General features: G+C 36.9%; 1 protein-coding gene across 1 annotated transcript in view; it reads right to left on the reverse strand.

The window, feature by feature from the left end:
* Positions 1-22,803, reverse strand: part of LOC117291348 (cleavage stimulation factor subunit 3-like) — a 31,386-nt gene extending 8,583 nt beyond the window's left edge. Inside the window, exons 1-13 of the mRNA XM_033772997.1 lie at positions 22,649-22,803; positions 20,123-20,224; positions 17,308-17,403; positions 7,984-8,016; positions 7,046-7,245; positions 5,732-5,858; positions 5,275-5,352; positions 4,462-4,624; positions 3,502-3,611; positions 2,799-2,915; positions 2,366-2,440; positions 1,557-1,700; positions 542-644 (exon numbers count right to left, since the gene is read on the reverse strand). Coding sequence (XP_033628888.1) covers positions 542-644; positions 1,557-1,700; positions 2,366-2,440; positions 2,799-2,915; positions 3,502-3,611; positions 4,462-4,624; positions 5,275-5,352; positions 5,732-5,858; positions 7,046-7,245; positions 7,984-8,016; positions 17,308-17,403; positions 20,123-20,224; positions 22,649-22,681 — 1,381 coding nt within the window. The 5' untranslated portion in view covers positions 22,682-22,803. The remainder of the gene's footprint in view (positions 1-541; positions 645-1,556; positions 1,701-2,365; positions 2,441-2,798; positions 2,916-3,501; positions 3,612-4,461; positions 4,625-5,274; positions 5,353-5,731; positions 5,859-7,045; positions 7,246-7,983; positions 8,017-17,307; positions 17,404-20,122; positions 20,225-22,648) is intronic.
* Between the last annotated feature and the right edge of the window lie 4,477 nt (positions 22,804-27,280).

A 27,280-nucleotide genomic window follows, 5' to 3' on the forward strand; every position in this document is an offset into this window, starting at 1 on the left:
ATCTAAATTAAAGACGGTCCAAAATAAAAAAATCTCTGGCGACGACACAAGTGGGTCTTCAGCAGTTTCTAGAAAGATTCAAGTGAGTATGTTTTTTTTTGCAGCTTATAATGAATTCAACATTTACAGAGAAAAAAAACATGCGTTATTATTATTGATTATTCGACCAAAACAGCACAAAATGAACAAACATGTATATTAAACAGCACAAAATAATTAATATGTACACAATAAAATGAAAGCAAACACAAGAAACACACCTATAAACATCTTAAAAGGGCCAATACAACATTAATACATCTAACCGAAGACGAACCAAAATGCCAAAACAAAACAAAAGAAACGGCTATGTGGGTCAGGGGCTGCAAAAGTAACATGAACCACTATTACTCGCAGGTATGCAGCCCCGCACATAACAAAAGACAGGGCAGGACGCGACAGACTGTACAAAGCATACAAAACACGGTGCATGTACTCACCATTTTTAAAAAGGATTAATAGTGAGCTATAAAAAATACACAAACTTCAAAGACATACTGACCATTGAGATGCGATAAGTAATCAACGTAGGCAAGAATATATTCTGGAATGTCGCCATATTTCTTCAGACCCAATTCAAAGATCTTGAAGGCTACCTGTTGGTCCTGCTCAAAATGAAAACAAAACAACAACAAAATGGATGGAAAGTCAGGTGGTTTGTCAAAGTTTGAGCAACCGTTGGGGAGGGGGTTGAGATTTCCATTGGACTGAAATAAACATGGAAATCAGTTGATTAACAGTTAAAGGCATTGGACACTATTGGTAATTACAAGCAGCATAAAAACTGTTATATAAAAATTTACTCGGTAACGAGCAATGGAGATGTGTTTATAGTATAAAACATTGGGAGAAAAGGCTCCCTCTGAAGTAACATAGTTTTTGAGAAAGAGGTAATTTCTCATTCAAACACTAAAACACTTCAAGACTTTTTTAGGAATCTGAAAGCACACAATTTTGTGCAACAAGTGTGCTTTTCCGTTCATTATTCTATTGCAACCTCTATGATCAATTGAGTCCTAATTTTTACAGATTTGTTAACTTATGCATATGTTGGGATACATCAAGTGAGAATACTGGTCTTTGACAATATATCAAAGGTTTCCAGTGTGGTGCATTTAATTATGCAATGACATTTAGGGAGGACTGCAAAATCAAGGTATAATATTTGACCCATGATAAAACAGTACGAATGTCTTGAGTGCAAGGACATACCCATGGTATGGTACAGGCTTTCCAGACTTTTTAATAATCTCACTCTGATTTTCTGAGGCCCAACAATTGGGAATCAGATTAAAATAGGACACACATCAAGTCTGCTAATTATACAAGGAGGAGTAACTCAAGGTTGGACACCATGTGAACCCAGGGTTTTCTTTTATAAGTTTAATAGATTCATCAAGGTTACCCCTTCACAGTCTGCAAGCATGAAGGCAAGGGCATCATCCACTAGGAGCATGGTCAGTAGAGCAGACTGCACTACCTTCCCATTTCTTTACGAAGTGATTATGGTTCTATACCTTGCTACAGTAGTATTCCATGAGAGCTGCTGTGATGAAGACATGGTAGCGTGTTCGTGTGTCTTCTCTGGCCTTCTTAAAGATCCCCCTCGCTGCCTTTATGCCTTCTGCGCGCCTTGTGAACTTCATGTACTGGATAAAGACCTAGTGCATCAAGGAGACCAGAAAGAAATATAAAAAAAAGAGATTCCAAAACGGGCCAAGCTACTATTTTCAAAACTTTGCGAAAGGCAGTAATTTTTTAAGTGAGTTTTTGAAACTTTGGTGGAAAAACATTCTTGAAACTGGGGTCTGTGGTGAAACCTTGTAATAGTAGCTACATTGAACTATGGACGATCTGAGACAAAACGATGGTATAAATCTCAAACTTTTCTTACAGCATGATATCAGCTGATGGTGAGACACAACTGAATTTTACCAAACGAAAGCTAGACAATTCAAGGATTCAGACTCAGTTTGGTTACATTGATTTGAATAGAAAAACAACAAGATGGCCGCTATAAAGAAAGGGACAATTGGTTTTCCCATCAAGGGAACTTGGCAAACTCCCACAAGGGGATATAAACGCCAAGCTGGCAACAGCCAATCTCTCTCATACAAACATTGGTTGATCACATCTATGATTATGAGTTACACGAATCAAGAAATTTGTATTCATTAACTACACAACCATTCTTATTCAAGTCGTTGTGAAATCAGCGTGTAGCTCGTTAGGTTTGGAACCCACAACCTTGTGGTTGCAAGTCCTGTAGTTTAACCATTGGACCACAGTGACCTCTGACCTTTTAAAGGTGACCTCATAAACTTACCAATGTGGGGTCAATGTCATCAATAGCAACAAAACGCTTGTAGATATTGTGCACTTTCTCATATTTCATCCGCCCCTTAAAAAGAGTTTGGAAGAAAAAAACATTAGTAACACCAATGAGTATGTTAGTAAATTTATAGTCAGTCCATATTCAGGCATGATATTTTAACCCTTGCAAAAGTAAAACATTTGAAAGGGGCAGATCTTAAGACTTTTCCAGCCTGTATTTTAACAACTCTTGATTTATAGTGGGAATTCCTCAAGCCTATTTCACAGGTTAGCAGGGAATTTTTGCTTGTGCACATGCATACTCCACGTTACTAGGCATTCTTCATTTACATAGCTAGCGCAAAAATCGCACCAAAATTGCACAGTAAGCAGAATATGGCGGTAAGCAGAGCTGTGAAATTGGGCCCAGGAAACAGGCTACCCACCTCTTCAAAGTCTGCGTAGGCGAAGTAGATGAGCATGCTCTTCTTCATGAGTGTTTGAATAGCTCTCTCATAAATAGCTGCTGCTTCGTCGCTGAATACTTTAGCATTGTTCATATCCTGGAATCAGGTCATACAAAGTTCAGATTAATAACAATGGAACATTGAGAAAATGGCAGCAAAAGAGTTATGTTCTAATACAAATCAGCACTTTTTACAGGTATGCCATTTGATACTTTAAAAATGTTCACTGCAGCTGATTTCACGAAACGCTAGGATTAATCCTATCTCGAGTTAGGACGGGTGATCAATGCAGAACTTTGGATACAGAACTTAACTCATCTATAAGTCCTAAGATTACTCCTAAGTTGGGAAGAGTTTGGTGAAATCGACAGCAGGTTACTTTAATGGTATGTAGTAACCATTGAAACAAACACTGGGTTCTAATTAACTAAACGTATACAATTCCTTTAAATAATCTACAGCATAAGAAAATGCTAATTTTTGAGGAAAATGAACGATTGCCCAACAAGTAACAATAATAGACGTCCGGGACGCTTAGGTATTGGAAGGAAAGACATAGTGGTTTATACTGGCCGCACACAAGTTATGTGAGCATGTGACCTTTGACCTGATTACATATTATATGGAGGGCCTGCACTCTATGAAGCACCTTGATAACAAATACACTACACCAGTCACTTACTCCTTTTTCGGCAAACGACTTGCTGGAGTTCTCCAGATAGAGGGCAGCCTCATACCATACATCAGGATGGTGACCGAGACACAACAGGCATTGCTCATATGCGAACATAACTGCAAAAAATGAACACAAGATGATATTAATATTATTTTCTTGTTTATATATTTTGATCAAGTTATTTTTTTCATGTCAGCTTTGCATTTTAAAAGAAAAACACACAAATGAGAGAATAATTCAGAAAAAGTTGGAGTTCAAACGCAAGTAGATTGTTTCAAATACTTGAATGGTTTCATACCTATGTTCCAAACCCCTATGTTCCAACACCCCTATTATGTCCTGACACCTATATGTTCCAACACCCTTATTATGTCCTGACACCTATATGTTCCAACACCTAGGCCCAATGTCATGGCTCTGCTAACCGTAAGCACGGAATCGGCTCTTACGGAAGCAGGGAATTCTCCGCTTACGGCAAGCGTATTTCACGGGTTAGCAGTGATTTTGGGCTTCTGCGCGTGCGTACTCCACATTACTAGGCATTCTCTGCTTTCAAGGCTAGCGCAGAAATTCGGCACTTGCACGTAAGCGGGGAATCGTGATCGTAAGAGCAGAATTCGGCGGTACGCAAAGCCATGAAATTGGGCCCTAGTGTATTTCCTAATTTCTAACTTTAACTCTATCCCTAACCCCAACATGTAAATTACGTGGGGATTGTTAGGAATATAGGGTTGTTGGAACATAGAGTTGTCAGAACATAAGTGAAGTGATATGTGTCTATGAAGTAATTAAGGCGATTGCGATGGTTGATTTCCTAGCTCCTGACCAACGGTCTTTATTCTTTCATACCACTTAATAGAAGGTAAGATAACACAGTGGTGTACGATATACATGGGCAGGATAAAGTAGTCCCATATCACAGCAATAAGGGTGTAAGAATATAGAGCAGTCAACACTTCAATATACCTCTCTTTGTCATGAGCGTCTGGTCTTCTGTTCTAGTTGGATTTGTCTTCTCCCAGTTAATGTACTTCTTCCATAGTTCTACTTGCTTGGTTTCCTCCAGCGCTCCAGTGGGTGGAACAGCTGGAGTGTTACGATTCAAACCTTTAGTGACAGATTCGTATTCCTTGATGGAAAGAGAAAGAGAGTGTTTTGTTAAAGGAAATTTCCTTTTTAAAATCAGGGCCCAATAACACCAAACATTTAATATTTGTGTTTAAAATCCATATACACAGATGTGTGTTAGCACTGTATACTCAGAACTTTCCCCAACGAGACCTCTGAGAGAACAAAATCCACAGGCAAATAATTCAGATGTTGCCCGTGGATTTTTATATCCCTCATGCAAATATAACTACATGTATATTAAAAATGTAAAATGTTTAAAATGTTTTTTTAAAACATTCAGCACAAAAATATTGCTTATTTTACCAGCAAAAGTATTATGCAATGTATATTAAGTCGATTGTTTGCGACTGCATGGTTCCCCTATTTTTTGCTTTGTGGAAATACTAATTGCTAAGCACCATTTTCTGCTTAACAGCTTTGTAATTGTAAATCACAAATTGTCAGAGCACCAGTCACTGTTAATGCTGTATGAACTATATATTACTTTGGCTGGTAACCCTTTTCTCCAAAACAATAGTTTTCTGTATAATGATTATAAAGTGTGAATAAATGTAAAATTCAAAATGCTATGCGAAAGACATTTTTACATTCAATCCGCAAAATCAGGAAAAAAATCATTTGCAGTTAAATAAAGACATAACTTTTTACCTTTGCGACTCGTCTGGCATTCATGTAGCTACGACTCCTGTCGTCAATCATTTTCTTTGCAATAATTGGATTTATTCCCTGAAAACAAAATAATCAATGACAATTAAGAAAGTTCTGATAACAAAAATCACAAATTGGAAGTTTATGGTGCAATTTGATCAGAAAGGTTGGAAAAGGAAATTGAAAATGTTGGCGGACACAAATTCTTGTAACTTTCTACAAGTATTTTTTCAAAGTCTCCGCCTAATTTCACAAGCAAGAGAACTTGAAACCACCAGAACTTGAATCCGGTGCTCTGAACCACCCAGCCAAGACACCCTTTTGCCCTTTTAGCATTATCTCACAATTGTTACCATCATATGAAACCATATTCTTTCTCGGCATAAAACAAGTAATCAACCACCACAATATTACACAAAAACTCCACAAGGGACTTCTGCAAGAGATCTATACGTACATTTTCATAAGTACAGTAATCTTTCCAGAAGATTTCAATGTTGACCATGGGGTTAACGACACCTCGTTGGTATACTCTACGCACTGCTGTAATCCTCTGATTCTCTGCGTATGACCCCTTAGCCTCACTATAACACAGGAAACAAAAACAGAATTCACAACTTTTGCATAGTACAATTTACAACCGGAACAACTGACATTTCTTTTGTCTGGCAATGATTTGACTATACTTCAAGACAAAAGAAAATTTACTGCTTTCGCTGATCTATCATTAAAATTTAAAGGCAGTGGACACTATTGGTAATTGTCAAAGACTAACCTTCACAGTTGGTGTTTCTCAACATATGCATAAAATAACAAACCTGTGAAAATTTGAGCTCAATCGGTCATCGAACTAGCGAGATATTTAGTGAAAGAAAAAAACACCCCCGTTGTGTGCGTTTAGATGGTTGATTTCGAGACCTCAAGTTCTAAATCTGAGGTCTCGAAATCAAATTCGTGGAAACTTACTTCTATCTCGAAAACTATGGCACTTCAGAGGGAGCCGTTTCTCACAATGTTTTATACCATCAACCTCTCCCCATAACTCGTCACCAAGAAAGGTTTTATGCTAATAATTATTTTGAGTAATTACCAATAGTGTCCACTGCCTTTAAACACTGGGTCAAGTCTTTTGTTACTGAAAGGGTCAATGTTGTGCAATATGAAAATAACAAATAACAAGTTTTGAAGAGAATATTTGGCTAGATGCTGTTTAAGCACTACCTTTGAGATTAACTGGTAGGTTGGGCTTGGCGCGATGGTGCGCAAAGGCAGGAACATTAACTGCATAAAAGCTGGGCTCAGTTCGGTGTAAGTGTGAAGGTTTGAGCTGGGACTAAAAGCCAAACTGAAACCCACTTGGGAGTGGGTAGGGAGGGCGTGCTCACTGCACTGAATAAGTTGGTAACAAGCAGAGGGAAGGATAGACTGGGCCCCCGTCTTTATCTTTATCCCCAAGGATAAAGACAGGTCGCTGCCGCTAGATCCAGTGATTCCCATTGGATACAATGCACGTGCAGTGGCATAGATGCCCAAATAGTCACTGCTCTCAAACGACAGAGGTCAGAGGTCAAACTACACGCCGGTTTTGCAATTTTTTGAGCCCGGTCTCTGGCGTTATTCACGAGCCTCGAAGAATGACGTCAGACGTTCAGGCTAAGGGAAGGAAAGAGTAGGGAACCTACAGGAGACTGAGGGTAAGGGATGTGACCTAGAAAATCATGAAGTTGCTGATGCAAAAGAAAAAGTTAAATGCATAATCCAAAAGACTTACGCTCCCTTAAGGTATGTGACATAGTCCGACCAGATCTGATAAGAGAAGATGTCCATGCCCATCTTGTCCAAAGCAAAGTCGTACGCCTGGGCCATCTTTTCTCGATACGAAGAAAGACCCCCTTTCGTCTCCTTCACGTAGGAGAGGTAGCACTTCCAGAGATCAATGTTAAGAACCTTCATCAAGCATCGCTGGAACAACTTTGTAATGGGAGAATGAAATTTGGAAGAAAACAAAAAAAAGCAAAATTTAAATTACTCTTTTGTGCAGTGGGAAAATATGTTATGGAACCAGTGTGAGGGCAAAATAATATCTAGAGTTGCTGGTTAGATTATGTTCTTTTGAGAACTTGTCTTGCTTTATATTCTACTACCAAGGAGTAGATTTTTTTTTGAAATTCAGGAGACTTCTCTTCTACAGCAAAGTAGATTTTCTTATTTTTGGAATTGTCCCTTGAATATACCCCTAATCTTTCCTTGGTGCCTTTTCACAAATCAAGACTAGTATTTGGCATGCTTATTTTCATGTAATTTTTTTTTCTTCGTCAAGTTAAATCCAATTGGAAAGTAAATTACGCCAACCACCTTTGGTTTAATTAAAGCCAGTGGACAACATTGGTAACTGTCAAAAACCAGTATCTGCACTATGGGAAACTTCAATGTTTTCATCATTTCCAAACATCAGGTTTTGCTCTTGCGAGATAAAAACTAATTGTTTTACTCATTTCTAAAAACACTATCATTTGAAGCAGAATTAGTTCAACGGAAGTTTTCCACCATGACCATCTTTCAACAATGCAAGTTGTACGCAAATCTGTGAATGTCTAGTTTAAATCTTACTGTTCTGCACCCCCTTAAAAAAAAAAATTTCTAGCGTTAAATTTGTAATCATCAAATTAATGTCATAACTCATAAAAATATTGATTTGTGTTCACTCACCTTCTCAACTTTTTCATAGTTCTTGCTTTTTATCTGAAAGAAAGACGTAATTCATGACACAACTCCGGTTAGACAAATAAACAACAAAACACTGTAACCATTTCAACAATTGTTTTATTAAACACAGTAGTACATAATATTTCCCACTGCAAAAATATTCCTTATTCAACCTTCTGAAGGCCACAATGGGTTTGCAGGCACATTTCCAGGAGTTTTACCAGAGAGGGGTACCAGATTTAAAAAAAGGAAAAAAGAACTGAAGGGTCACGATGATTTTGGTTATGCCACAAGCAAGTAGTGGTGAAGTATTTTTTCGTTCAAAAGGTCAAAACACTACATTATGGCAAGAAATGGACAACATGTAAAGCATGTTCCATCAATCAAAATAGCAAGAATCTATGTGCAATGAGGTATGACTTTTACCACTATCTGCAAAGTCTCTATTAAAGGCCGTGGACACTATTGGTAATTACTCAAATCAATTATTAGCATAAAACCTTTCTTGGTGACAAGTAATGGGGAGAGGTTGGTGGTATAAAACATTGTGAGAAACAGCTCCCTCTGAAGTGCCAGTTTTGGAGAAAGAAGTAATTTTCCATGAATTTGATTTCGAGACCTCAAGTTTAGAACTTGAGGTCGCGAAATCAACCATCTAAACGCACACAACTTCGTGTGACAAGGGTGTTTTCTTCTTTCATTATTATCTCGCAACTTTGATGACCGATTGAGCTCAAATTTTCACAGGTTTGTTATTTTATGCATATGTTGAGATACACCAACTGTGAAGGCTAGTCTTTGACAATTACCAATAGTGTCCACTGCCTTTAAGATTAAGGTTGTTTATAAAGGCTCAAGTTTCAAACTTATCAAAGGGAAAAAGATAGTAACCCCCTCCCCTGAACCCCATCAATCCCATCCCCACTCCCTAAAAAAATATATACAAAAATTGAACAAACTGTCATTAGCAGGGAATTGTTTGGACGAACAAAGCCCAATGTTTTGCTAAACAATTTTCTGCTGAGCAAACATGAGCAGGATAACATTCGCACATGCTATGAAAAATGTATTTCAGTTAGAAACCTTATTTTTGCAATCTTAATTTCGTTGTTTTGATAGCTAATCTAGTTTCTGAAATGATCAATGAACTTGGGTCATGGACACACCCCCTGGATCAACGGATGTAGAGAGTATCTGATGATGGGGTTGGCGACATGTTCCTGTAGAAAAGAAGTACTGGCTCAAACAATCTTTTATAGCATCACATGTTTTTTTTAAAGGCACTGTTGTGGATTTCACAAAGTGTTCAGACTATAGTCTTATCTCGAGTGAGGACGAGTTACTCTTCATAACTTAGGACTAGCCTTAAGTTTCTAATATCTCCTAAGACTAGTCCTAGGTTAGGTTCTCATTTATGTGATATGTTTTGCTATGTTCCCTCACTCATATCGCAAAAAGATAAGATTATTAAAAAAGACACTTATTTCTTGTTAGTCTATGGGTTTTCCCGTAGTAAGGTGCTTTAATGTTTGTGTGTTCTATAATATAAAGGGGAAATCCCATAGTTAGGCAGATATATGGGCTGAACTGCTTTCAAAAAAAAATAATAAGCCGACTACCAGTCATAGACAGTTCATAATAACATGATGTTTTTGCTGGTATTCTTATTTTTGTATGCCTAACTTTTGATGTTCTGAGCTGCTTTGTATGCTTAAGCAGCTCCAAGAAATTAAGCCCAGTTTCATAGAGCTGCTTTAAAATCAGAACAGGAACAAAGCACACCAAAAACAATCTTGCTTACTTGAATAAGGTTACCCGCCACAACACCAGTTCACAAATATCATTTTTGGCTGGTATTCTGCTTATATTTGCTAAGCAGAACATTTCTAAGCAATACTATTACTGGTTGATTTATCAGGGCTCAGTTTCCAGAGCCTGTAAGAATAAAAAAGGGACCCAACAATCTCAGTTAAAAGAAACTGGTTACAAGCCCAAATTACATAAATTTGACATTCTTGCAACTGGTGCCCCATTCATGTTTTGATTCGCAGACAAATTTTGAATTATTTCTGCTTCACAGCTTGATGAACTTGGAACCAGGGGTCGATTTCACAAAGCAATAAAATCCATTGTCTAGACAAATTGTCAGTATTACCATAGTGATTTGCATTGTAACATCAAACTTACCCAAACAACTACGATTGATTTGCATTTAAGATCAACCTTGGCTTAATGTGAAATCGACCCCAGGTCTCTGAAAACACTAGTTTACCTTCCCTTAGAAAGAACAGGTCAGCATTACTTGTCTGTAGTGCACATGAAAATCAAGTAAATTTTAACCGGTAAAAACATCAAAGAAATTTTAACCTCCATGGAAAGTTGGTGTGCTCACCCATAATAATTGCAAAGATGAGACATTGCAACTCATGAACGCTCATACAAACAGTATATGGTTTCCTTTTTGTAGCGAGGGCAGTGCTTTCTCAGTTAAAACCTATATACATATTTCAGTTGTATGTTCAGGGGTAATTTCACAAAGCACAAAGATTAATCTTAAAATGAGTTGTCAGGTACTACAATGGTGATTTGTATTATGACATCACACTTTGTCTTGGTCTCGACTTCACAGATTACTAAGATTCATCATCTTAAAGGAACACGCTGCCTTGGATCGGTCGAGTTGGTCTTTAAAAAGCGTTTGTAACTGTTTGTTATAAAATGCATATGGTTTCCCTTTTACTTTGCACTTTGCGAACTAACATGGTCGGCCATTTATGAGAGTAAAAAATCTGCTATATTCTACTTTAAAATATCTTTCTAATCATATGCATTTTATAACAAACGCTTTTCTAAGACCAACTCGATCGATCCAAGGCAAAGTGTTCCTTTAGAGGGTTTGGGTACTTTTTGGACAACACAAAACACAAAAGTTCACAGATTTAAATTGAACTTGCACCATTTAAATAAAAATTTGACTCCCATAAATGACCGATTGTGTTAATCGAAGAAGTACAAGGAAAACCATGCCATTTCGAGTGTTACTTGTGTGGATCATTATATTCTACTTTAAAATATCTTTCTAATCATATGCATTTTATAACAAATGGTTACAAACGCTTTTCTAAGACCAACTCAACCGGTCCAAGGCAACGTGTTCCTTTAGAGGGTTTGTGTACTTATTGGACAACACAAAACACAAAAGTTCACAGATTTAAATTCAACTTTCACCGTTTAACATGTTTAAAGATAATGGCGGTAGAGAGCTTCCCTTAAAAAAAAATTACTGTAGTTTTCAAGAAATTAGCCAAAAAAACATTAGGAAGATAATTTGTATCTCAGTGAGACGAAAATTAGTTTAGCATGTACAACGGATTCGTGCTACTCTCCCGAAACATTGCTCTGTGATTATCACTTTTATTTTCAAAACATTAATGACTTATATGAAGCTGAAACAATCTACAAAAGGTATTGAAACCCTTTAAGACAAGTTGTCTTTTTATTGTGACATTTCATTTTGCATGGCAATTAAGATTAGTACTAAGTGCAATCCTAGCTCTTTGTGAAATCTGTCCCCGCAGTAGACCAACCATAAAAAAAGCCATTACAGAAACATTAGGACAACAGCATTCTAACACAACCCAGGTTTAGAATTATAAGTCTTAATATTTGGTTTTTCCTTACACCGATGTTTCTAAGTACAGTATAATCAGTACTTATCCTGATTTCTGTGCAAAAAAAATTCACAGACATATTACTTGGGTAGGATTTGAACCCACAACCTACGCCATGCTAGAGACCACCTGAAGCAGTTATTTAAACATTCATGTCAAACCGTTGGTTTTATCAATAACTTAGGTATGGTCAGTCATATGAAAAATTATATACTGACATTTTCTGAAATAGTTAGGATAACCCAAGTTTCAGTAAATGTTTTTAGTGACTGGCCAGCAGGACCAATAAGCTTGTCATTTCACTAGTCCATCACCTTTTTCAATAGTCCAAATAGACCACTTAGAATGAATTCCGACTGGACCTCCAGTGTTTCAACTGGTAATTGGCCAGTGTACCAGTGTGAAGGGAGGAGGGGGTATGCCCATGTTTTCCCCAAAAAGTCAAGTCTGGTAAAAAGAGTTTCATACTGTTGACATTATCATTGTGTCACTGCAAAACTGTATCCCCTAAAAAATGCAAATCCATGACCGACGTGCGAATTTGAAAATGTCATAATTCGGTTATAGACACTGGACATTATTGGTAGTTGTCAAAGACTAATCTTCACAGTTGGTGTATCTCAACATATGCATAAAATAACAAACCTGTGAAAATTTGAGCTCAATCGGTCGTTGAGTTTGTGAGATATTAATGAAAGAAAAAACACCCTTGTCGCACCAGGGTCACACGAAGTTGTTTGCTTTCAGATACTTGATTTCGAGACCTCAAATTCTAAATCTGAGGTCTCAAAATCAAATTCGTGGAAAATTACTTCTTTCTCGAAAACTACATCACTTCAGAGGGAGCAGTTTCTCACAATGTTTTATACTATCAACCTCTCCCTATTACTCGTAATCAAGAAAGGTTTTATGATAATAACTTTGAGTAATTACCAAGTGTCCATTGCCTTTCAAACACCCTGGATGTACACAAACCCATGGAACATTTTCGTGCCAGATACTTTTTTTTTGCAAAATCAAGATACCACATTTTCCACTGACACCGCATGCAGGCCTTCGCATTGGAAGCCCCCCCCCCCCCCCCCCCCCAAAAAAAAAAAAAGGGGAAAGACTTTGTACTGTGCTTTCCATTTTTCAGAGAAAACAAAAACCATTGCAATTGAAAAGCTGCATGCCCGACATATGGAAACATGCCCACCTTTCCCAATAATGACCCCCATAATTTGCTAAGGATAATTGTATTACTTTGTAGCGAAAAATGTGTAAAAATCACTGTAAATTGACTGTGATTTGTGGACAGACATTAAATTTAGGCAATGTTTACACATTCCACTCCCAGTCCAAAAAAAAACTTTACCTGATTCTATTTTGTCCGCTGTTTAACTACAAAAACCGTTTTTTTTAGTCCTAAGAAACACAGTTAAAAACAACACATCTGTCGAGACAAAATCAATTTGAAACCATTTTTTTAATTTAAAAATGGGTTAAGCATCTTCTGAAAAAAAAATCAACATAAATGCAATTCAAAATCAATAATTAATTGAAATGAAGTCTTAAAAATCTTTCAAAATTAATTTTTGTTTTTGTTTTGTAATTCTTGAAATTGCAAACATCACCAATTAAGTAAGCAAAGACAAACTATTGCTACTAAGATGGATACCACTTCATCAAAATCACCACCATAATTGTATATAAAAAAATCACTTACTCTGCACTTTGCAACCTGCTATTAAAGTCTTACCATTTAGCTTTCATCTTAAACAAGCCCATTTCAAAGAGGGGCACCAGGGTCAAATGGAGTTTTGTGGTCCACTCGTTTTCCAATAGAGTCATCATGAAAGTGGGGAAAAACTAACCCAACGTTATGTGTTTAATGTTAGGTTAGAGACTTTTATTTTGTCCCCAATTTCTGAATGACTCTATCTATTGGAAAATGAGTGGAACAAAAACTGAATTTAACTTTGGAGCTTCTCTTTTATTATGTTCCCTGATTTAAGATTATACGATACTTGGCTTAAATTTGTTTGTCAGTTCAAATTAAATAAAACATCAATATTGAAAAAAGATATAGGCCCTATTTGTAAGCTTCAAATAAAAGTTGATACTAAGAACTTAACACTACGAAAAAAGTGTTACAAATCATGGCCCCAAAATATGATGGCAAAACAGTGAAATACATGTAAAACTATGATAACAACTTAGCAAAGCATGATAAAAAGGGAAGCTTTTCCATGGATATCTATATTATTTTCATCTTTTTCTGCTTTATTTATCCATGTGCTTCAAATATATGTTAAAACAAAACATATGAAACAACATACAACAAACAAAAACAACACCTAAAGAGAAGAAACAATTTCAGTATCAGGCTGAATTAATGCCCCCCCCCAAAAAAAAAAAAAAAAAAAAAAATATGAGCATATTTTTGAAATTTTGATGGATGTTATTTATAACCAATTTGAGATCAAAGTGGAATGGGGGCAAGTGTTTCAGAAAATCAACTCTCAACTGCTCTCCTTTTAACAATAGGGTTAACTTTGTACTCCTCAAATGTGAGTGGAATAAACCTTTCAAAGCCAATTTGTAAGTCTATTTTAACAAAACGAACAAAACAACCCACAACATATCATACATGTATTACAACTGTAGATGTAATTAAAAAAACACTCTTTCACAAAATAGTAACCTCTAATAATAAAGACATTCTAAATGGGGAAGTACTACCAAAGAATTTCAAATCATACTTTGAGTAATGAAAAGTAGCATTCCATTACTTCAGTACAACTGCATTTTTTTATCATTTAGGGATCTTAGCTTTTACTAACTGTTTCGGTAATAAATGAAATTATCATCATAATATTGGTACCTGAGAGGTTTTAATCCTAATAAATGGGCTTATTTTTCGCCCATTCGGGGAATAAAAAAGATAAATTCTAGCACTGGGCCAAGTAAGCATAAGTTTGGTGATTTTTTTCCAAATTGCACTTGAAAAATATTTGTTTAATTCAAAACAGTTTTGATGAAAGTCACATGCATGTTGTTTAAACTCCTCTTATAAATCGTTTTACACCCCCCCCCCTTCACATCACCCCCTTCCCCGTCCCAACACACACACATCAACCCAATACATTGTGAAATTTTTCTATTGTTTAGTGGAAGGTATTTTTGTTGTCATTAGTGAGTCCCCATAGATTTATGCCTGAAAGCGAAGCCAGGACATTCTCGCTCCGTCACAAACATGGATTTCTTCAGTTTAAAGTCCTTGGTTTCAACAGACCCACCAAACACTGTGTAATATGGCCTCCAATCCTGGATACTCATTTGTTTTAAGCTCTTTGTCTCGAAAAACATTGGACCCGATTGTTTTTCTTAGTGATAGCTATCGTTAACAAGGTGAACCTATTGTCCTCACAAGAAAGGAATTTCAGTTTAAAGACACTGGACACTATTGATAATTGTCAAAGACTAGTCTTCACAGTTGGTGTATCTCAACATATGCATAAAATAACAAACCGGTCGTCGAAGTTGCGAGATATTAATGAAAGAAAAAAAAAACACGTCCCTTGTCGCACCATGGTCACACGAAGTTGTGTGCTTTCAGATGCTTAATTTCGAGACCTCAAATTCTTACTCCCAGGTCTCGAAATCAAATTCGTGGAAAATTACTTCTTTCTCGAGAACTACTCCACTTCAGAGGGAGCCGTTTCTCACAATGGTTTATAATATCAACCTCTCCCAATTACTCGTAATCAAAGGTTTTACGATAATAATTATTTTGAGTAATTACCAATAGTGTCCACTGCCTTTAAGAGGTGGGCGGAAACCCCAGAGAAATATTCCAGGAAAAACCCACGCAGTCAGGTAGGGACTGAAAACCTAATCCACATAGTGCCCCCCAGCTGGAATCTAACTGGGGTCCTAGAGGTGGAAAGCAAGAAAAGATACGCCAACCCGACCACACTATACACACACACGCAAATACATTCTTTCGTTTTCTGAATGTTTGGACTTCCACATGTTCATCCTCGGTCTGTAATAAGCCCAAATCCGAAATCAACGAAAGACACACTCACACACTGGGGCCAATATCACAAAGTTGTTCACGATTAAGCAATCACAGAAAAAATGCAACAGTTAAAATAGAATTGACCGCAAAAGGGGCATTTACAGATACATGTAATTGCATTGTTGCGTCACTAATATCTGTTTTTACAACTAGAACCGCCATTAAATTCCCATACCACTTTTCTTTGAGTGATGTTATCAGCATTCAACAGATACTGTTACTGAAACATAACTACTTAACCCACTTTGCAAAATTGGCCCCTGATTTTACACCACAGTATACCACGGATTCACATCATGGACATGGAATTTGTTTTAGTGATGTCTTAAGGGAAACTTTGTGGGACACGAGGTACTTATGTGTAGGTGGAAGCAAAAAGCTTAACAACTAAAGTCATTTCACCAAATAAGTAAATTCTTTGTTGATGGGATGACCATAGAAAATTAACTGGTACTGTCTGTCACAGGTCTAGCATTGGTTTTGTGCAAAACGTCAGATCAATATTCATCCTTCATATGTTTTGGTTTGTCAAGTATCTCCCAATCCTGTTTGTGAAAGACTGCAAAGTGCTAACACACATCCAGTCATATAGTTTAGAATAAATTGTTGGGTACTTGCTTGTGTTTTGGTTTTAACTACATTTTTCTTGTGAAGCTCATTAAAACACAGAAACATAGGTCCCATTGTTCCTGAGTCTTGCCCCTCAGGCCCCACCTCCCAAAAATGGCTAAATCAAGATTTATCATGGGATATCGTTAGGTGCATTGGGTTGATTCTGCATAGCCACATCACACATTACTTCTAAACCACCACTTTATAAACAGCGGGAAAGGATTAACAAATTATGTCACTGAAAATATCTTGGCTTAAAGTCAAACCCCCTCTATGTTTACAGTCTTTATATAAAAAAAAATTACAAGAAAAAAAAAAATCATGCATGAATGAGACGCAACACAAGAAACTGAGTCAGGAGGCAAAAATAACTTGACGCTCGGGAGTCGGAGAAAACTCAAGTCAAGAAAATGGACACAGTAAATCACACATGACAATAGAATAAATCAGCCGCAGAGACAAGGCTTCACATGGCAACTCTTATTGCACATTATCATCATTCAATACTTGCACAGTGACTGGCTATAATTACAACTGCCTAACGTTTCAAAGTGGGTTTTTTTATATAGTGTTTTCTAAATTGTAATCAGTGTCGTGGAAAAAATTGTATCCTAGAACCATCACCGACTGAAAAATAAATGGTAAAATATTTCTATCACTGTCCTGGACACGGAACCATTTTTCATCAAAATAAGTTTGTAAGTCATCTAAATAACTTCCCTGTAATAAATTATTCAAATTAAATATTGCACTTCTATACTGCATCCGAGTCACTAACCTTTACCTGGCTGCAATGGTAAAAATTTGTTATTTCAAAAAATAAAAACACTCAGTAAACAGTAAAAACAAATAAAGTGGTTGAGATTACCTCATAAAATCAGTTTAAAAATCTACTAAAATATTTATAGTGCTATATAGGAGATTGAATATTAATAATAAAACAAAGGAAATTAAAAGTAACAAACTGTGATATATGACCTCTTGTTCAATGTACATCTTCCAGTATCGTCCCGAGTTGCTGAATGACGCTATCAGTAGTTCGTAGAGAGGGCGGGCTTTGTCCACAGGCTGGCTCTGAGATGGGGGAAGAGAAAGTATAGAAGGTTTGAGGTTCCATGTTGAAATCAGCAAGAGGGAGTGCAATGGGCAGACAAGGGTGGCAAGTGTCTTACTTGACACTTCTGCAATCAGGGGTGGATTTCACAAAGGTAGTCCTAATTTAGGACTAGTCCTAGGCAATGCTAAGAGATAGGACTGGTCCTAAGTAAGGATGAGTTACTGGTCCTAACTTAGGACCAGTCCTATCTCTTAGCATTGCCTAAGACTAGTCCTAAGTTAGGACTACCTTTGTGAAATCCACCCCTGACAGCATAGTGTTAGCCATAGGGGTGTCTTTGTGACTTTTTGACACTTTGAAACCCTGTCTTACATGTTAATGTATTGTAAATGAACAATCTGGACACCCAGTTTTTAAGTTTCAAGCAAAGTTGACACCCTTTTAGCAAATCCTGACTAAAACCAATAATCATCCAGCTTGCTTAACTTGTGACTCAAACTTTATCAACCTTTTTTAACCCTGTGCCAAATACAATCAAATGCGCCACACAGTAAAAATGTATTGTATTTTGTCGCCATACTCTGTTACCATATGCTGCACATAACCTTGACTTGTCCATGTGCTATCCCGGCAAACTGCAATGCATAACAGCATTATGATGCATTAAGCAGGGTAAATAAATGCCCATTGCCAAGGTTGGCCTAACACCAGTTCACTTCATAAACACAATAATCTGTTGCAGTCTGCTCACAGAGGCACCAGCCTGACCAAGCTCCTCATAACTGCCTTGGTCCCCCTGATCAATACCTTGGTGCCCCTTCAAACGCTCCAGTTTAAATTTACATTTCCCTCATGGAAAGACCATCTTCTAAGGGAAAAACTGCCTTGCCCTTCAATGTGTACAAGAGTGAAGTAGCAGGCTTATACACATCATGCACATGCAGCTTTTAACAACTTACAACCTCACTCATCACACCAGTTTGACAGTGCCACACACATGTCTATCGACTACAAAAGCAAAATTGTCCGTTTCAATAACTATGGCCTTTCTTGAGGAAAACAAAAAAAGGTCAACTCTCAGAAACAGATAGGTGTGGTCAAATTGGCGATGACTAGCCAAAAGAACAATGGAAAGTCGCAATGCCAAACCACACCTCATTGTTCTACCACAATTGTAACACGAGAAGATGCTATGAAAGGAAGCATTTCTGCTGACTTAATTGTGGAAAATATTACGCCGCCCCCCCCCCCCCCCCCGAAAAAAACACACCAAAAAACACATTGTGTCAGGTGGATTTGTTTTTCCTACCACATACTCTCACAATTCCACCTGGGAAAGTTATCAGTTGGTCATACCTAACTGGACCAGCTACCTAGTATTGTTAGTGCATGTACACACTTTATAATCAGTAGATGATGCAGTGACAAACCTGGGTGGATTTTGAAAAGAGTTAAAGGAACACGTTGCCTTGGATCGGTCGAGTTGGTCTTTGAAAAGCGTTTTAAATCAATGCATATGGTTGAAAGATGTTGTAAAAGTAGAATATAATGATCAACACAAACATGCCGAAATTGCACAGTTTTTCTTTTACCTCGTCGACTAACACGGTCGGCCATTTATGGGAGTCAAATTTTTGACTCCCATAAATGGCCGACCGTGTTAGTTCGCACAGTTAAAGGAAAACCAAGCAATTTCGAGGCAAATTTGTGTGAATCATTGTATTCTAGTTTTAAAAGATCTTTCCAACCACATGCATTTTATAAAGAAAAGGTAACAAACGCTTTTTATAGACCAACTCGTCCGATCCAAGGCAACGTGTTCCTTTAAGACTAGTCTTATCTAGAGTTAGGACGAGTGACTCAACCTTACTTAGAATTAGCCTTAAGTTTTTAATAACTCATAGGAAAAGTCCTAAGTTAGGATCCTCTTTGTGAAATTGACCCCGAACTTCATAACCAACTTGTTTTTAAGTCTCAAACTGGTTACCCAGTGGTCTGTTGTAAGTTTTTTGTACTTTTGTTTTAGGGGGAGGAGGACCTGAGTGGAGATAATTTCTGTCTCATTTTGTGGGTATTTTTGGCTTTAATAAGAGGTGAGCATTAGACAAATCTGCACATAGAGCAGACAGAAATTCCTAAAATAAATTGCACCAGAAAACATTGTGTGTATCAAAAGTTTTATAATCCACTGGTCAGAGCCCATCCAGGAGGAAGGTAATGATCAGTGTTGTAGCCACGGTGAGCAGTGCTGGGCAGGCCTGTCCAGAACTAACAAGTTTCGCCCAGCACTCTGAGCAAAATACACTGCATGCTGCCCAGCACAGATTTCCCCTAGACTGCACTTCAGCAATAATGGCCCAATGTCTAAACTAGAACAATTTTGTTGAGCCGCTCTCCCTTGGTGGACTAATTTTGAAATAGAAACCATGGAAGTCAGGTTGGCGCAGTGTTGTCTTGCCTCGCCTTCCACCTGTGGGGACCCTGGTTCGAATCCTACTGGGGGTACTTTGTGGATTGGGTTTTTCAGTCCCTACTCGACTTGGTGGGTTTTCCCTAGAATAATTCTCTGGGGTTTTCTTAGCTCCCACTTCTAATACTGAAATTTCTCCATTTGTCTTCTCATCTCGTCTAGATGCTGAAAAGGCTTTGACAAGTATTATCATAGATGTAGTAGATGTAGAACACAAAATTGGTGTATCTACAACAATGGTTACGATCCTCACATCTTGGTCTTACCTGCGCTTCTCTGAGAAGGATACTCCATGCATCCGTGTCAAATTTGTACATCTCAATCTTCTTCTGTGCTTTCTTCACCTTCTCAGGGATGTAACCCCATCCCTATGTAGGTGTAAAAAATGCGATCAAAGTGTTAACAAATCAGATGCTACATTAGATATGAGTCTGGCACAAACACTTAACCCTTTTCCGAAGTAAAAATGATGTGATGAAGACGCAATGTTTTTGATCTCATGTGCGGATGTGTTAACAAATAATTTTTTTTTTTAAATGACCATACGTAAAATAACCATAAATGCACAGGCAAGCTTCTTAGGTTAGTTACGATAGCGTAACCCTCCTCCCACTCAGATTCAAAATGTCAACCTGGGAAATTTGTGACTGTTACGCTCCGGGATCTGGTTTTTGTCCTTCATCTTCAAAATAGCTTCTCAATGGTGTTTTGAGTGATATTATGAAAGGTTTCATTAGACATTATTTGGGATTGAGTGCATGTTCCTAGAATTTGTGTCATGATTTTCGAAAGTGGTAATAATGAAGCAAATCTGTTGACTAGCTAGCTGTCGAAATTGTACGTGTTTGACCAATTGGCCCTGTTCAATTCGAAACTGGCTCGTAACCCTCCAGCTTCACCATCGGGCGTGGGGTTACATTATCGCTACTAGCTTAGGTCTCACGGAGGCAAAATTATTTATTATTACCGGGGTCAAGAGGGTTTAATTAAGTTAAAACTAATTATTTGACGTATTGTTAGGGGGCCTACTCTTAATTTGCTGGAGGAGGCTTATGCCATAGATGTTTAATCTGAAATGACAGTACTGTACGTTCGCATTTTCGTATCCTGCCACCACTTTTTCACTAATTTTTTGACCTACCATTCCATTTCCAACAAAAGGAATATCTCATTTGGGGTAAATAATAATAAGATACTAACTAGGCCCTAATTTACTTCATAACGATTAAAAAGTGGTGACAGAATACAGAAATTGTTCACTTTATTTAATGATAAATACAAATAATTTGAGTTAAAATTTAGATTAAAATAGAATCGAGGAATTACTTTCCGTATGGCGCCACCACTTTTTCACTCATTTTTACAAAAAGGGATATATCAATCAGGTAAATAAGTTCCTATATTATTTTATATCAAATGAAAAAGTGGTGGCGCCATACGGAAACTTTTCCGAATCGAGAATATAAATAATTCATAATATTAAAAAATTAAAAAGTGGTGGCAGTGTTTAAAACTTGCCGCATAATTTTTACTGTAGATAGGCCTAAGTATAAATTATGCGGCAAGTTTTACAATTACTTAACTAAATACAGACAATGTTTAATTTGCATAAACCAGTATTGAGTAGGGATAACTTTCCGTATGGCGCCACCACTTTTTAACTCATTTTTACAAAAAGGGATATATCAGGTAAATTAGATACTAGAGTATTTTATTTCGAATGAAAAAGTGGTGGCGCCATACGGAAACTTTTCCATCGGTGTATATGGGCATGGAGCTACCTCCATGATATGGGTAACACCAAAACAAAAGATCAAAATGAATATTCCTTATCCCCAATGCGAACTGACGTCTGGCTGGCCGATCTCATGATCTTCGAACTTCATCACTTTTTTGGGGTCCTACTAAAAGCCGACAACAAGCCGACAACGCCGACAACAAGTCCAGAGCGCCGCCAACACGCAGCCAACAAGTTTTAAATACCTCCAAAATGGCCAATAAACCATAGATATATTAGATTAGAACTATGTGTGTTCTGTAGTGTAATATAAACAAAAATTTAATGGAAAAACTTCACGAAAAGTGTGAATTTTTAACCAGAAAAAAACCCTTAACTTTCACGGAAATAGGTCGGACGCCATCTTGGCTTAAAATCGTGTTTGGACCAGTCCATTATGATGCGGGTAAGTCATATTTAGCCATAGAGGGCGGGCGTCATGCACTGTGCACACAGACCTTTTCGCAAATACTGGGGCCACGCGTAAAGCTTGGAATTAGGTGCATTGTGGTCTAGCTGGTATCCAAATTTGATTCATATCTATCCCACAATGCACCTCATTCAACAGTCTGCGCTTGCGCATTGGTATTTGCGATAAGGTCTACGGCAGTGAAGGTCTTCACATGAAGCCCGCCCTCTGTTGTTGACAAGTGCTAAATATACCCGTATCATAATGGTCTGGTCCAAACACGGTTTTTAATCCAAGATGGCGTCCGACCGCTTTCCGTGCAAGTGAAGTTTTTTTCTGGTTAAAAAATACACACTTTTCGTGAAGTTTTTCCATTAAATTTATGTTTATATTACAGAACACATATAGTTCTAATATATCTATGGTTTATTGGCCATTTTGGAGGTATTTAAAACTTGTTGGCGGCGTGCTGGCGGCGCTCTGGACTTGTTGTCGGCTTGTTGTCGGCTTGTTGTCGGCTTTCAGTAGGACCGCTTTTTTGTTTTGTTGAATAAAATCGTTAAATTAAAATGACTAAAAATGTTAAAATAAAGCATTGAAGCATACCGTAAAGAGCTCCGACCTGGGTTCTGCGGACATCACGAATGTTGAAAAGACCCAAACAACAAGAACAAACAACTACAGATAATCTCAAAACTGCACAATGTGTAACAAAATTCGGCCTCGTCGTCCCTCTCGAAATCCACCGAACATGAAAAACATGGCGCGTGGTCTGTGTGTATGGATGCACATATCCCGGATGTTGACCGAAATGAAGCCAGTCACAAGAGGGCGCTCAACTAACTCTGCAGGGGCGCGCGCACGAGATCAGACCGGCCACAAGTACTTGTTCTTTATATCCCCTGTGACCACATGCATAAAGAACCTGCCGTCGATTTCACAAAACTCTTCCTAATTTAAGACTCATCTTAGGGCTTAGGACGAGTCCCAAGCCTGCACTGTAGCATGCGGACCTTAAGATTAATCCTAAGTTAAGACGAGTTACTCGTCCTAACTCTAGATAAGACGAGTCCTAACTTTGTGAAACCGACCCCCTGATCAGATTAGACTGGGCGCTCCACACTCATCTTTAGGAACCAAAGCTAATTATGATAAATATTCAACAAAACAAGTATTGCAAGTCTCTCAGCCTCTTGAAAATCAATCAGACATACTTTCAGACATTGGCAGGTCCTGTTTGGATTTTTCACTTTAAAGACACTGGGACTATTGCCAATTGTCAAAGCAGTCTTCTCATTTGAAGTATCTCAACATATGCATATAAAAATAACACACCTGTGAAAGTAAGCTATTTTTCATAATTTGTAGACAATTAATGTTCCACCACACTACACAAATTAAAATTATAGCACACTATGATGCATCAGCAGTCAAGCTCAAAATCAATGACGTTTTTATCAGAATTCATGAATGACCTGAATTTTCTAGGCCCTCTAACCAGCAGATGTCAACAGTACTTCCTTCCAAAGCTCCCAAGATTTATCAGATGAGAATGAATCTTTCAAATAACACCTAATACTGGCATAGTTAAAAAAATATTTCAACCTAAGAAGCCACTTTTCACTGTATTTTCAAGTGACTCTTTTCAGATGTAAGCCTATTCCATTCAATTTCACTAGTTCATCAATGAAGCACCTGACTTAGGCTGGGTGTAGTGCCACATTATTTTTTGACAACACGGTTAAACTTAACACCATACAAAAAATTATAAGAATTTAGAGAATTCAAATTTTTCCTAAATTCACATCCTTATTTTGTTTTCAATTTTGCCCATTTGAGAGACAGTAGACCCCTACACACACAGATACCGAATCGCTTTTCACAATTATACTTTTGTTCCGTTTTAATACTTATCAATGATTTATTTCATTTAAGAGTAATCATATAAAGTTTGGTACACTTTGACATTCATACAAGATACATTAGGTTTATTAAAATTGATTACGATTATAACACAATAGAGTAGTACTGTCCTACTATTATAGTGTTATAATTGAACTTGGTTCATAGTTCATATCTTCTCCTGACAGGATAAGTATGAAGTATGAACCAAGTTCAGTTGTTTAGAAAACAAGGTGAATTATCAAGCTTTTTAGTGACAAATTTTCGTGATTTTTGTGTGCTTTTTAAATACGCTATATAAATATAAATAATATGCTGCAATTATGTCCCTTTCAAAGTATTTAACATTCAACTCAACCATTCACATTTTCTTAAAAAATGAACTGTTCCCCATCAAGCACAACTTTGATGTAGAACAAAATTATAATAATAAAGACAAATAACTGTTTTTAGAATGTCAAATTTAAAATTATTTCATAAATTGTTTTACAGTAACACCACATGTGGAATATGAGAAGGTATGATGAATACAAATCAACATTAAAGACACTGGACACTATTACCCAAAATAATTATTAGCATAAAACCTTACTTGGTAACGAGTAATGGGGAGAGGATGGTAGTATAAAACTTTGTGAGAAACGGCTCCCTCTGAAGTGATGTAGTTTTTGAGAAAGAAGTAATTTTCCACGATTTTGATTTTGAGACCTCAGATTTAGAATTTGGGGTTTCGAAATCAACTATCTAAAAGCACACAACTTCGTGTGAAAAGGTGGTTTTTTTTCGTTCATTATTATCTTGCAATTTTGACCACCAATTGAGCTCAAATTTTCACAGGTTTATTTTCTGCATATATTGAGATACACTAAGTGAGAAGACTGGTCTTTGACAATTACCAACAGTGTCCAGTGTCTTTGAATATTTAAAGAACTGCTTTACAATCTGAGGTGTTTTTCCACAAAATGGTGAAGAGAAATTTACCAGCAGTTAAAGGGCATGTGAACATTAATTTTCTTGGTAATGACTTATGGGGCGCTGTCTGTCAATTAATTGTTTGCCACTTTTAAGGCATGTTGTTACCATGGTTTATAGCAATTAGATGTAAACCATAGAAAGTGTTGCCAAATCCTTTTTATGGTTTACATACCAGTAGTATCAGGTTGTGTGTAAGTTTATGCTTTACAAACCATGAACATGCAATAAACATTTATAAATCATGGTTCATAAACCATGGAAATTTTTACGCATCTTTAAAACATGGTTTATAAACCAGAAAAATTGAAGCATCAAATTCATGGTTTACAAATCATGGTTTGTAAACCATTAAAAGGATTTGGCAACACTTTCTATGGTTTACATCTAATTGCTATAAACCATGGTAACAACATGCCTTATAAGTGACCAAACAATTAATTGACAGACGGCGCCCTAAAATGACTCTGAAGATTAATGGCAATACAAAATTAAGTATGGCAGCTCATAATGCGTTGAGAAACCTTTTGTTTTGAAGTACTGCAGTTATAAAAAAAGGTAGCACCCTTTATATGCCAATCTTTTTTTTCTTCTAAGAAGCATTACTGAAAGTTGTATTTCTCAGTTTGTGTATTCCACGTTTATTCCTCATGCGTAGACAAAACCGCTCCAGTTTTTATTTTTCAAAGGATTTAAACAAACATTGGTACTCAATAACCAAACGTATACACTCCTTTAATGTCTGCTGTAGTTCTGAGCCATTCAGAGATAACAACTATGACTGGCTCATGCTTAACAGCAACTCAAAACGTTGAATTTTGAACATCTCTCAAATAAAATACTTCAAAATCCTTATATTTTACTTTGTGCTGCCAATGAGGTTCCAAAACATCTACCTCAATAAAAAAATCAGTCTCGTCTACAAAATTATGAAACTTTGAAGTAGAAATGTTATAACTCTCAGTGATCATGTAGCATGCACTGCAGTTTCATTGCCTGTAAAAGTTGCATTGTGTGATCAAGGCTCTTAGAAAGACAAGTCATTTATTCCACTGAAACTTTGAAATTAAATAATCCATCAGATACCAAATTACCGGTAATAAAAGTATCAGACAATACTAAAAACAGTGCCTTGCATTCTTGTAAAAAGTCAGCCGTTAAAGTGAAAACATTTTTTTTTTATACAAAAGTTCATACAAATATAAAGTGCATTTGACAAAATACAGATTTTAAACTACACATCTTATTCACAAGGCATGCAAGCTCAAACTTAAAATTATGTTCCTTAATGCAATAGGTAATGTTTTCCCATTTTGTCAAAACTACAGAAATTTCCTATTTTGTTTAATACTATAAATAATACTTGAAGGATTACTGTTTGTGATTTTGAAAAGCAAATGTATTGAAAATCCTCTTGTTAAAAAGTACACAATAAATGAATATTAATAAGCAAACCTAAAACATAGGGGGAAACAAAATCTTGGCTAGGTTTACAACTAAAGCTTCTCAAATTTTGAACCACAGACCATTGGTCCACTTATTCAAACTTGAGCCAGGAATGTCTAGTGTCTCGGTGATAATAAACAAATCATGAAACGTACAAATCAGTCTCTCCATTGTCTCAGTGGTTAAGCCTAAACACCACAGAAATAACAACCAAGTCCTTGGACTAACTTTATAAAGCTGTTAGACAGAAAACATAGTATAGTTGTAATGAAGTACACTCTGTGGAGTCTTTTGGCTGACTATGAGTTTTTGCCAAGCAGTTATTTTTTGTGTGCATGCTTGATACAATTGGACCCTGCAGTGCTGTATTATGCCTAACACATACTTCTGAATGCATTCTTTTAAAAACCAAACCTCCACCTTAAAAGTTTAGCAAATAATATCTAAAAGGAACAAAATATTAGAGGTCTTTTGGTTAATAGAATTGCTTGTCAATTGAAATTTTCTAGCTACAAGAACAATACAGTACAGACTTTCTTGAAGTTTTATGTTCTTACTCTGAAGCCTGATTTATCCCTCATGCAAATTGAGAATAAGAAGCAATTGGTTTTTTTTGGGATGACCATTTGCATCATGTAACTTTGCTCACATTTGGAGCATAAACCTGGGCTCGTCTGAAGCTGCTTAAAGCATACGTGTCACATTTAATAGATGTTAAATTTGCATCTGGATTAAGAATATTTATTTCGGTTTTTACCCATATACACCGATGTGTGTTAGTACTGTATGCTCGGTACTTACCCTGAGTTCTGTGGAAAAGAATCAAAGGAACATGACTCGAGTAGGATTCGAACCCACGACCTTTGTAATTCTAGAGGAGTGTCATACCAACTAGACCACCGAGATTGCCCGGTAGCT

The sequence above is a fragment of the Asterias rubens genome, chromosome 6, assembly GCF_902459465.1.
Source record: "Asterias rubens chromosome 6, eAstRub1.3, whole genome shotgun sequence".
Lineage (NCBI taxonomy): Eukaryota > Metazoa > Echinodermata > Asteroidea > Forcipulatida > Asteriidae > Asterias > Asterias rubens.